Source organism: Paroedura picta, chromosome 16 (assembly GCF_049243985.1).
Source record: "Paroedura picta isolate Pp20150507F chromosome 16, Ppicta_v3.0, whole genome shotgun sequence".
NCBI lineage: Eukaryota > Metazoa > Chordata > Lepidosauria > Squamata > Gekkonidae > Paroedura > Paroedura picta.
In genome coordinates, this window is record NC_135384.1 from 12,303,859 (window position 1) to 12,316,984 (window position 13,126).

Here is a 13,126-nt window from a genome sequence, read left to right on the forward strand (position 1 = left end):
ATGTTTAACCAAACCACAGTAACGGTTTTCGTTCTTCTGGGATTCTCTGATACGCGGCAGCTGCAGGTTTTATACTTTGTGATCTTCCTTCTTCTTTATTTGGCAACCGTCATGGGAAATCTTCTCATCATCACCCTAGTAGCTCTCAACCATCACCTTCAGACACCCATGTACTTTTTCCTGGTCAATTTGTCCATCGCAGACATTGGCAACATCTCAGGGAACATTCCCAAAAGCCATGAGCAACTCTCTTAGGAATACCAGGCTCATCTCCTATACAGAGTGTGTTTCCCAAGTCTTCTTTCTCATCTTCTTTGCACTGACTGACCTGTTCCTCCTCACCATCATGGCTTATGACCGACATGTTGCCATCTGCAATCCACTACGCTATGTAACAGTAATGAACATGAGAACCTGCATTCAAATGGCAGCTGGTGCATGGATCATGGCCATGTTCTATGCGACCTTACATATCCAGGGCACCTTCTCAATAACCTGCTCCAATGTCATCAACCAATTCTTCTGTGAAATTCCACAGCTGCTCAAACTCTCCTGCCGTGACAATTATTCAATGGAATTTGGGGTCAATGTATTTGGTGCAGGTATAGCCTTTGGTGAGCCTCTTGTGGCGCAGAGTGGTAAGGCAGCCGCCTGAAAGCTTTGCTCATGAGGTTGGGAGTTCGATCCCAGCAGCCGGCTCAAGGTTGACTCAGCCTTCCATCCTTCCGAGGTCGGTAAAATGAGTACCCAGCTTGCTGCTGGGGGGTAAACGGTCATGACTGGGGAAGGCACTGGCAAACCACCCCGTATTGAGTCTGCCATGAAAACGCTAGAGGGCGTCACCCCAAGGGTCAGACATGACTCGGTGCTTGCACAGGGGATACCTTTACCTTTACCTTTATAGCCTTTGGCTGTTTTGTCTTCATTGTGTTTTCTTATGTGCAGATTTTCACCAGTGTGCTAAGAATCCCCTCTGAACAAGCAAGGAAGAAAGCTCTTTCTACCTGCTTGCCCCACCTCATTGTTGTCTCTTTATTTATCGTCACAGGCACCCTTGCCTATGTGTGCCCCACATGTAAAGCTCCCAAAGATGTAGTCATGATGATTGCTATTATGTACTCCACGCTGCCACCCATGATGAATCCGGTGATTTACAGCATGAGAAATCAAGAGATTAGATCCGCTCTGTCCAAACTTTTGAAGGGGAGACTGTGCCCCAAGCACCAAATGTCTGCCATTCTTTTTTTGTTGTTATGTGCGAAGTTGTGTCCGACCCATCGCGACCCCATGGACAATGATCCTCCAGGCCTTCCTGTCTTCTACCATTCCCCGGAGTCCATTTAAGTTTGCACCTACTGCTTCAGTGACTCCATCCAGCCACCTCATTCTCTGTCGTCCCCTTCTTCTTTTGCCCTCGATCGCTCCCAGCATTAGGCTCTTCTCCAGGGAGTCCTTCCTTCTCATGAGGTGGCCAAAATATTTGAGTTTCATCTTCAGGATCTGGCCTTCTAAAGAGCAGTCAGGGCTGATCTCCTCTAGGACTGACCGGTTTGTTCGCCTTGCAGTCCAAGGGACTCGCAAGAGTCTTCTCCAGCACCAGAGTTCAAAAGCCTCAATTCTTTGATGCTCGGCCTTCCTTATGGTCCAACTTTCGCAGCCATACATTGCAACTGGGAAGACCATAGCCTTGACTAAACGCACTTTTGTTGGCAGGGTGATGTCTCTGCTTTTTAGGATGCTGTCTAGATTTGCCATAGCTTTCCTCCCCAGGAGCAAGCGTCTTTTAATTTCTTTGCTGCAGTCCCCATCTGCAGTGATCTTGGAGCCCAGGAAAATAAAATCTGTCACTATCTCCATTTCTTCCCCTTCTATTTGCCAGGAATTGAGAGGGCCGGATGCCATGATCTTTGTTTTCTTGATGTTGAGTTTCAAGCCAACTTTGGCACTCTCCTCCTTCACCCGCATCAACAGGCTCTTTAGTTCCTCTTCACTTTCTGCCATTAGAGTGGTATCATCTGCATATCTGAGGTTGTTGATATTTCTCCCTGCAATCTTGATCCCAATTTGTGACTCCTCTAATCCCGCATTTCTCATGATGTGCTCTGCATACAAGTTAAATAGGCAAGGCGACAGTATACAGCCTTGCCGAACTCCTTTCTCAATTTTGAACCAGTCAGTGATTCCATGTTCAGTTCTCACTGTTGCTTCTTGACCTGCATATAAATTTCTCAAGAGACAAATAAGATGCTCTGGTATTCCCATCTCTTTAAGAACTTGCCACAATTTGTTGTGTTCCACACAATCAAAGGCTTTAGCATAGTCAATGAAGCAGAAGTAGACGTTCTTCTGGTACTCCCTAGCTTTCTCCATGATCCAGCGTATGTTGGCAATTTGATCTCTAGTTCCTCTGCCTCTTCGAAATCCTGCCTGTACTTCTGGAAGTTCTCGGTCCACATATTGCTGGAGCCTAGCTTGTAGGATTTTGAGCATAACTTTGCTAGCATGAGAAATTAGTGCAATGGTGCGGTAGTTTGAACATTCTTTTTTTAGCATGATGAATTCCATAGTGTGTATCTTTGAAATTCCACAGTAAGAATACTGGGTTATCTTGTCAATATGTGGACATTATTTTCTTTTAAGAATAAATACTGTCCCTATGATAGAGTAATATTTTGTGTGTTCAATAAAATATTACTTGATTTTGAAAGGCTACTACCTTACTCTCTTTTGGAGTCCAGACCAAAAGCTTTATTTTAACAAAAAAATTTAAGTAAGGGGTTGCTCTTTTCGTTTTTAGTCTGTATCTAGCCTGTTGTGAAGATTATTTCAGATTGTTAAATGTTTTATAATCTGTGTTGCAAAGCCTTTTGTTGTGCTGTCATGTTGTTTTTGGATTTTTTTTTGGGGGGGGGGCTTTTAATGATGGATAAATTTAATTTTTTTTTAATGATTTCATCTCTTTTACTATGTAAGCTGCTTTGAGCTGGCCTCTGAAGAGGTAGTGTCAATATGTCCTGAATAATAAATGACGGGACTGTGATGCTCATCAAGAAAAAGGATACATTTATGATTGCAGGCCTAGAGCTCAATGAGATGAGGTCTTCCAGAGAGACGCCAGACTACATTTTGAAAAACAAAAACAAAACAGGCCAAAACATTTACTGATTTCAGCTCTTCACACTGGCAAAAGATGGGGGTGGATCTCAGAAAATCAAGTGACCTGCCTGCTGTTCAATGAACATTCTACAGCACACCTGCTAGGCAAAAAACCTGAGCGTGGCAAATATGAGTGGTGTCAGAAGAGTGTCCACCTCTAAATAATTCCATGTGACTCCTGGGGTGAGTCTTGGTGCCACCTCCTTCTCCGAAAACCATGTGGTGGCTCAAACTTCCAGAACCCTTTAAAAAGTCCCCCAAAGGGGAAGGTGGACACAGAGACCCATCTCCCCCAATAGGATTTCCCCACATATGTAAAACTGTTAGATGTGACGATTAGATCTATATTAAATAAACGAAACCAATAAAAAAGGGGAGGATGGGTGGGGATCCACAAAACCCACACTTCTGGAGAAAATCCTATGCAGGCTCTGTGACACAACAACATAGAGCCTGCCCTAAAACTTCCTGTGCTTGACTGAGCCAGCCCATCTGAATGATGTGGAGCCCTGATGTTCCCACCTTAATTCGCTGATAAACTAAGGATGGGAAAGCCTCCTACCAAACTCCTCCAGCAATGCAACCATTTTGTGGTAAGTCATGGCCATGATTATAGTTATTTAACAGGCTATTTCCCAAGGTCTGTGCAGGCAAATATTTAATACATGTTTGTCTCAAATAATTTGCACATGTTCCAATAGAGATGTTTGAGCGACAGCGTGGTATAATGGTTAACAGCATCAGCCTCTAATCTGGAGAATCAGTTTGATTCCCCATGCCTTCACATGCAGCCAGCTGGGAGACCTTGGGCCAGTTACAGCTCTCAGAGCTCTATCTGAATGGATATCCCAGTTCCTGAACCAGGAAAAGGCTTTTCTTTCCTCCTATTTCCTGTCCATGGCTTGCCATGGCCAAGAGAAAGGGGGAGATCTCCCACGAAGGAGGGATATTCTGGGACTTCCCTTCCACTTTTCTGTTGGTCATGATACCTCACCTGTTCCATGGCTTTTCATGGGCAGCAGAAAGCAGGGCCATTTAAATGTTTGTGGTTCAGTTCAGTTTGTGGCTTGTGACTGAAGCATTAACCAAACCATGAATCAAACTGAATAGATATGCCAGTTCCTGAACCATTTGTGTAGGCTGATGGACCATTTAAAAGTGTAAAACCTTGCTTTGATGCCATATATCTAGAGGCTGTGGTAGATTGGCTCAAGCTGAGTTGGATGAAGTTAAATCCAGCTAAAACAGAGGTCCTCTGACTGGGTAGAGATGGAGGGGTTTAGTACAACTCCCTGCTCTTGATGGGGTTGATTTAATACCTTTAGCTTTGATGTGTTCCTAGATGCCACCTTATCTACAGAGGACCTGCTCACAACTGTTGTGCACTGCAGCAACAACAAACGAGGTGGGTGTGGGGCAGTACAATGACAGTCAGGAATGAGCTCCAGTGTAACAAAAAAAATGAAACTATTATGCAGTTTAATTACAGCCTGTACTGTTATAATCACTCCTCTCTTTTTAACAGATTACATCTTAATATATAGCAACTACGTTGACAATGAAATGCCAGGGAAAAGGACATAAGACTAGTAATTATAATGATTTATCTGTTAGAATTAACTGCAACAACTGCAATTAAACTGCCTAATAGTTTCATTGACAGGCAAAGCAGACTATCCTTGAAAATGGTCTGGAAACTCAAACTAGTCCGGAATGCAGCAGCTCGGTTACTTACCAGGATCCAATGGAATGCACACATTATAGCTTTGCTATCCCAACTGCACTGGCTCCAGACTGGAGACCGAATCAGACTGAAGGTTCTTATTCTTATGTTTGAAGCCCTAAACTAGGTGTTCCCAAAGTGGGTGGTAGGCCCCCCTGGGGGGCTGTGGAAGAATCCAAGGGGGCGCTGAGGAATTTGGGGGCAGTCGGGGGTAGCAGTCTGACTCTTCCTTCTGCGGTTGTATTTTCCTAGCGAGAGACGTTCCAAGGTGGCTTGCCATTGCCTTACTCTGGGTAGCCGCGGGCGGTTTAAAGATGATTATTACTATTATTTCCAAATACTTTGTTATAAATGAGAGAAGCCCAAGAGTTTATATTCTGTTTTTGTAATTCATGTTATTTCTTCAGGTACCCCCCACCTTGAACTCATATACACTTTGTTTGCTCATCCTGGCCTTTTGATCCTGTGTCATTTAGCACAGGGATAATCAACCTGTGCATTTGCTGGCAGGGGCTCATGGGAATTGTAGTCCATGGACATCTGGAGGACCACAGGTTGACTACCCTGATTTAGCAGCTGGATTTAGTCCTCATAAAAGAAATCGGATGTCTTCGGTGTGTATTTCTCTCCCATAAATTTGACCCTTTTTCATGTAATCTGACCCAGACATGCTGTATTAATTATCATTTTCTGTTAGTCAAAAAACCAGAAGAAATAATATAGCAAAGAGAAAAGGGTGTCAGCCTTAGATTGCAATTAAGTGAATTGAACTCATGGGAGTAAGTTGCCAGCCACAGAATATAAATGTATCTCTTTCTCATTTGCACAACCCTTTTTATTTGAGTTAGACAGAAATCAGGAATGTACTTTGTAGTAAGTCCCACCGGAAGATATAAGGCCTTACTTGGGCAAAAGGATGCATAAATGGTAGGGTTAGGGGTTAGAAGAAACTGAATCTAACAGTATCAAGGTACTTGTACTTTTGCTTATTCCATCATGTATATAGTATTGCTGGTGTCTTTCGGTGTGCATCACAGTTTCTAGAGCTATTCTGCATTTTAGTTTTATAATACACCCTACGCATCTAACTGACCATTTGAGCATATGGAATGAAGATGCAATATTTGCAAACGCCGCTTCATTCTCAGCTGAAATCGATCTGGGGAATCCCAAATGAAAAAAAGAACTATTTGGATCACTGCGTGTTCCAGGGGATCCAATACATATAAGATTGTGGAATGAATAACTGTGTGTCTTTGGGTGCTTGGAATTATTGTTGAACAGTGTCCACGTTATTCCTTTCATCATCCTTTTAATTTCTTTTTTGAAAATGTTGCATTGTACAACAATCCTGGTTAAAAATAAACGTTGCAACAGAGCTTTTAAGTATAGAATAAGAGTACGCATCGCTGCTCAGTTTCCATGCACTGATAATTCCATGTACACACTGTCAATGCGCAGACCAGCTGCAAACGCACAGCATCACTCCATGAGCTTTGTTGTGAAGTGGCCAGAATCCATCAGCATGGATCTTGTACTAACTTAGGTCAGTGCAATTTAGTACAAGGAGGTTGTTTTTGAGTCAGGAAACCAAAGGCTGAGAGATGGATAAAGATAAAGATAAAGATAAAGATAAAGATAAAGATAAAGATAAAGATAAAGATAAAGATAAAGATAAAGATAAAGATAAAGATAAAGATAAAGATAAAGATAAAGATAAAGATAAAGATAAAGATAAAATACAGTGGGATATTCCTTATCAGGAACAAAATGAACAGTGAAACAAATCCAACATGAGAAAACAAGTCAGGAACCTGAAACTGAGAATATACATATAAAATATAAATATTTATTATTAGGTGCACATGAAGCAGATTAAAATCATTAAAACATATACATCCCAATTTGTGCAATATTTCACAGCCCGTCTCAATGCTTATACAGGGCATGACCAAAGATATTTCAACCCAGAGGGACTTCATCAGTGGCCATGTAAACCATAAGCACACATATAGTATGCTTATACAGTATCCCGTATGGTTTACACATGAGGAGGCATGCTGAAGATGGAATCTTTGCAGTGGACTGAATGGTTGTTCTTGAAGACTTTGATTTTAGATTGTGAGCTCCACAGTTTAAAGGATTATTAAATATTGCAGACAGATTAATATTTTATGATTCCTATGCTATCTATCAGGTCTTATTATTGTACTGTATCATTATACTGGTGCATGTGATTTACTTGAACACTGATGAAACACATTTGATCTATGGTCATACCATGTGCAAGCATTGAGATTGTACGTGCAATATCACGCAGACTGTAATTCATATGTTTTAATGATGTTTAATCTGTTTAATGTGCACTTAATAATAAATAGTTGTATTTTAACTTCATATAGATTTGCTCCTCCTTTGGGTTGCTGACATATATCTGAGGCCAGCAAATATGAGACCTTGTTTACTACTTATCTGGTCCCTGATGAAGAATATCCCATTTACTCCACATTCAATTCAATACAGGAAGCCAGACTAATTGTTAATTGAAATTACTGAAATAAAATTGTTTCTCTAATATGTCCTACAGGCATACTACAGCCGGAAATTGAAGGCATAATGCTCAACATTACCTCCACAACTGAATTTCTGCTCCTGGAGTTTTCAGACATCCGAGAACTACAGATCTTGCATTTCTTCATATTCTTAGCAGTATACTTTACTGCAGTGACTGGCAATCTTCTCATCGTAATTGCTGTAGCCCTTGATCATCACCTGCACACCCCCATGTACTTTTTTCTCATGAATCTGGCACTTCTGGATCTTGGCATGGTTTCCATCACAGTACCCAAAGCTATGGCCAATTCCTTCCTGAACACCAGGTCCATTTCTTATTCTGCATGTGTAGCTCAGGTTTTCTTTCTCTTCTCCCTTGGATGGTCAAATTTGGCCATCTTAACAATAATGGCACATGATCGGTATGTCGCTATCTGCAATCCATTGCAATATGAGACAATTATGCACAGACGAGCCTGCATTCAGATGGCAATCAGTGCATGGATAACAGGAATATTCTATGGTATATTAAACATTGGAGGGACTTTTGCCATCACCTTTTGCTCCAACATGATCAATCAGTTCTTCTGTGAAGTACCACAGATTCTCAAACTCTCCTGTTCTGACATGTATCTAGTGGAAGTTGGTATTATTATATTTGACTTTTCACTTGGACTAGGATGCTTCATCTTCATCATTGTCTCCTACTTGCCAATTTTTGCAGCAGTGCTCAGAATCCCTTCTGTTCATGGTCAGAAAAAGGCCCTCTCCACTTGCCTTCCCCATATCACTGTGGTGTCTTTGCTTATATTTAGTAGCCTCTTCACTTACATGAGGCCTCATAGTCACACTTCATCTAACCAAGATCTTATTTTTGCAATAATTTATGTTATTCTCCCTCCCTTGCTCAATCCATTCATCTATGGCATGAGAAACAAAGAAATCAAGACCGCACTGTTGAAGCTCTCTGATTTGGGTCATTTTTCAAAAACAATTTCAAGGAAAGCTTTTGTATGAAACTGGGGTTGAATCATCTTGTGCAGAGAATTCAGTTTCTTTTAACATCAGATGGAGTGGGTAGTATTAGCTCAGCAAAAGGCAGAAATCGCCAGTGCTTCATGTAATCAATCAAGCCTGTTTACTCCCTAAGATTAGGCATAAAAAATGGGTGCTGGCTCAGTAAAGTGAGCTTCAGTGCAGGCCGGGCCTAAGTGCTGCAAACTCTGTCCCTAATAGACGTTGAAGTTTTGGACTTCTCATTGCCATGCAGCAGCAATGGGGTCAGCCTAGGATCTGGGAGACCCAGGTTCAATTTTTTGTTCTTCCTTAAAGCCCACTGAAGACCTTGGACCAGTCCCTCTCTCTCCACTTATCCTACAGCTTACAAAGTGCAGGTGTTGATGAATGCTTGCAATCCCAGCACTAGGAGAGGGGAAAAGGCTGTGCAGGCAATGGATCCTTCCAATGCAACCCCACCAATATACCCAATCTCTCTCAACTTTGGGTATAAATGGCCCCAACTTTATTCGTTGTAACTGTAAGAAGTCTTGGTACAGCATGGGATAATTGGATCTTGTCACTTACTGACCTGCCTGCCAGTCAATGTACCCCATGCCATCCAGCCCACTTGCTTGGGTGGTGGGAAACCATGGGATGGCAGGTTGTTGGATTCCACTAGAACTATTGTCACTATGACCTTTTATGCATGGCGGCAGCTACCCCGTGCTGCCACCGCTAGCGCAGGCATTATGACCCATGCATAATGGGCCTAAGTGACCTTCCTTGCAACTTGAGAGTGAGGGTACCACATTGGAAGGCATGCTGAACATTTCTCTTTTAAGCCCTCACCCCCAAGATCCCTTTAGGAGATGCCTACACACCAAGGGAATTAGCATGCAGGCTGGTTTCCCCAAAATGGACTCAAACCCAAACTTATATAGTCCTGGTTGTGACTGATAAATTAAGGAAATCACCTGAACAAAAAACATCCCAAATGTCCCCTCTCCCAAAGAAATGACAGCCCACAAGCCCCTGCATGCATTCTCCCAAGAGCCCATTAACATCTAGTGAGGGATGGGAGTGCAAGATATTCAATCTGGCCAAATGAGCTGGTGGGGTGGAGTGGTGTATTTATCCCCAAATACTCCTCCTCCCTCCATCTCCTTTTCAGCCAGTTCATGACTCATCATAGGTCATCCTGGAAAGGGGACAGGCTTAACTATCATGCTCTTACATGCATCTGTTCCCCACCTGCCCACGTGACATGTTCCTCTTTGCTGGCCTCACCTGGCAATGGCTCCAATCACCCTGCTGGCTCTCTCTACCCATTCAGGACTGAAAATGGGAAGCATGGGTGAGACGGGGCCCAGAGCTTGCAGTCCCAGCTCCTAGCTGAGGAGAGTGTGCAGTGCAGGCACAGATTCTGTCTAATGCAAACCCCAAAATAAACACAATCACTCTCAACTTTTGGAATAAATTGGCCAACACTTTACTGGTCACTGCCGTAAGATGTTTTGATACAGCATACGATAACCAGATCCTGGCATCAACAGATCCACCTGCTCAAGAATCCATCCAACAGGCGTCAGATTAAAATCTGTCTACACCTGAAGATTTAAAATGTTAGAATAGGTGGTTTGCGAATTATTAACAATGTTAACCATTTTAAAACTTAATGTAATCCTTATTGTATCATTTGTTGTACATATGTATTATATTTGTGTTGCTTTACTTGATGTTACCAGCCATGATTCAGTCAAGCAGGTTGGAATACAAGAACAAATTTATTATTGTTATAATTATTACATCCTGATATTTTGCAATAAATGAGAGAGACCAAAACATGTATATTCTGTTTACATTATTTATGTTATTTCTGCAGGGTTCCCCCCCTGAACTCATGTACACCTTCATTGCACATCCTGGCTTACTGATCCTGTGTCATTTAGCTGGATTTGGTCCTCATAGAATAAATCTGATGGAGTTATAGGTCTGGGTTATTCTCTCGTGATTTTGATTTTATTTCATGTAATCTGACACAGACATGCTGTATTAATTCTCAAGTTATCTTGGGGGGGGGACGGAACAGAAGAAACAATGTGGCAAAGAGAAGGTGTCAGCTTCACATTGCAATTAAGTGAATTGAACTCTAGGGAGTAAATTGCCAGCCACAGGACATAAATGGATCTCTTTCTCATCGACACAACCTTTTTATTTGGGTTTGATGGAAATTAGGAATGCACGTTGTAGCAAGTCCCATGTGAAGATGTAAACCCTTATTGGGTAAAAGGATGGATGAAGGTAGCAGCTGGAGAAAAAAAAAATCAAATCTAACGTTATCAAGGTTCTTGTATATTTTCTCATTGTATTATGTGTTCAGTATTGCTGGTGTATTTTGCTCTATATCACAGCTTTCTGCATTTTATTTTGATAATACATGCTAAGCATCTGTCTGACTATATGAGTATATGGAATGAAGATGCAATATTTGCAAGGTCTGCTACAAACTCTGCAGAAATTGACACAGGAGATCCCAAGATAAAAAGCAAGAAGAAGAAGAGTGGGTTCTTATATGCTGCTTTCCTCTACCAGAAAGAGTCTCAAAGCAGCTTACATTCACCTTCCCTTTTCTCTCCCCAAAACAGACACCCTGTGAGGTAGGTGAGGCTGAGAGAGCCCTGATATTACTGAAGCAGAAGAAGAATTGGTTCTTATATGCCGCTTTTCTCTACCTGAAGGAGTCTCAAAGCGACTTACATTCACCTTCCCTTCCTCTCCTCACAAAAGACACCCTGTGAGGTAGGAGAGGCTGTGAGAACCCTGTTATTACTGAAGAAGAAGAAGAGTGGGTTCTTATATGCCACTTTTCTCTACAGAAGGCTCACCAGATTAGAAGTCAGCGCTCCAACACTCTACATCATGCTGGCTCTCTATTTGGGTCACTGCCTCTTCCAGGGGAGTCAATTATATATAATATTGTACAATTGATAAGTATGTGTCTTTGTGTGTGCAGAATTATTGCAGAACACTGATGAAGCGACTCCTCCCATCATCCTTTCACTGTACTTGCTGAAATTGTTCTTCTTCTTGTATTTTAGAAGGCCTCTAAAGAGGCCAGCCACATATGCAAGGAGAAACGTTAGGGGCAAAAACTAACAGAACACGGCCACACAACCTGAGAAAACTACAAAAAACAGTTGAGAGAGAGAGAGAGAGAGAGAGAGAGAGAGAGAGAGAGAGAGAGAGAGAGAGAGAGAGAGAGAGAGAGAGAATTTGGTGCAGTGGTTAGGAGTGCGGACTTCTGCCAACAGGCTCCATCCCATGCAAACGAGCAGCTGTGACAATTATTGGAAAACCCCCAAAAACATCCACCTCAAAACCCAGAACAATCCTGAACACAACATAGGATGGGTGGGAGGGGAGCAGCTCCCACAGCATTCCAGCTGAAGAGGGAGACCCATGCACACGGTGACTTAAATAGTCACCACGGACCTGCCCTGCCCTGATGCTGTGTGTACTGCATTCCAGCAGCACGCACACTGGAGGGTGATCACCTCTATCTCCCATCAAGCCTTCTGCTGCATCAATGTTTGGCCAAGGTAAGTCTCGGCTGGATTTTTCCATTTACTTGACATTCGATTCAATACAGGGCTGTCTTGAAACAAGGAAGCCAGACAAATTTTTAATTGAAATTACTGGAATAAAATTGTTGCTTTAATATATCCTACAGGCAGACTGCAACTTGCTATTGAGAACATAATGCCCAATCTTACATCCAGAACTGAATTTCTGCTCCTGGAATTTTCAGATATCCGACAACTACAGATCTTACATTTCTTTGTATTCTTGGCAGTATACTTGACTGCAGTGACCGGCAACCTTCTCATCATCATTGCTGTAGCCTTTGATCATCACCTGCACACCCCCATGTACTTTTTTCTCATGAACCTGGCACTTCTGGATCTTGGCATGGTTTCCATTACAGTACCCAAAGCTATGGCCAATTCCCTCCTGAACTCCAGGTCCATTTCTTATTCTGCCTGTGTTGTTCAGGTTTTCTTTCTCTTCTTCCTTGGAGGGTCAAATGTGGCCATCTTAACCATAATGGCCCATGATCGGTATGTTGCTATCTGCAATCCATTGCAATATGAGACAATTATGCACAGGCAAGCCTGTATTCAGATGGCAGTCGGTGCATGGATAGCAGGTATACCCTATGGCATCTTACACATTGGAGGAACTTTTACCATCACCTTCTGCTCCAACATGATCAATCAGTTCTTCTGTGAAGTTCCACAGATTCTAAAACTCTCCTGCTCTGACATGTATCTAATTGAAGTTGGTATTATTATGTTTAGCGGTTTCATCGGACTAGGATGCTTCGTCTTCATCATTGTCTCCTACATGAAGATTTTTGCAGCAGTGCTCAGAATCCCTTCTGTTCATGGTCAGAAAAAGGCCCTCTCCACTTGCCTTCCCCATCTCACTGTGGTGTCTTTCCTTATACTTAGTAGTCTGTTCAACTACATGAGGCCTCAGAGTCACACTTCATCTAACCAAGATCTTCTTTTTGCAATAATTTATGTTATTCTCCCTCCCTTGCTCAATCCATTCATCTATGGCATGAGAAACAAAGAAATCAAGACTGCACTGTCGAAGCTCTCTGATTTAAGGGATTTCTCAAAAACAATTTAA

The 13,126-nt window shown here is 42.2% G+C and overlaps 2 protein-coding genes and 1 pseudogene across 2 annotated transcripts; all 3 read left to right on the forward strand.

Annotated features, from left to right (window-relative positions):
* On the forward strand, positions 1 to 4,740 carry LOC143825248 (olfactory receptor 14A16-like; annotated as a pseudogene).
* A 2,755-nt stretch (positions 4,741 to 7,495) lies between these two features.
* LOC143826715 (olfactory receptor 14A16-like) lies at positions 7,496 to 8,449 on the forward strand. Its single transcript, XM_077315634.1, has one exon. The coding sequence runs from the start codon at positions 7,496 to 7,498 to the stop codon at positions 8,447 to 8,449; it is 954 nt and encodes a 317-aa protein (XP_077171749.1).
* Positions 8,450 to 12,190: 3,741 nt separating this feature from the next.
* On the forward strand, positions 12,191 to 13,126 carry LOC143825249 (olfactory receptor 14J1-like). Its single transcript, XM_077313272.1, has one exon. It carries the CDS (start codon positions 12,191 to 12,193, stop codon positions 13,124 to 13,126), a length of 936 nt encoding a protein of 311 aa, XP_077169387.1.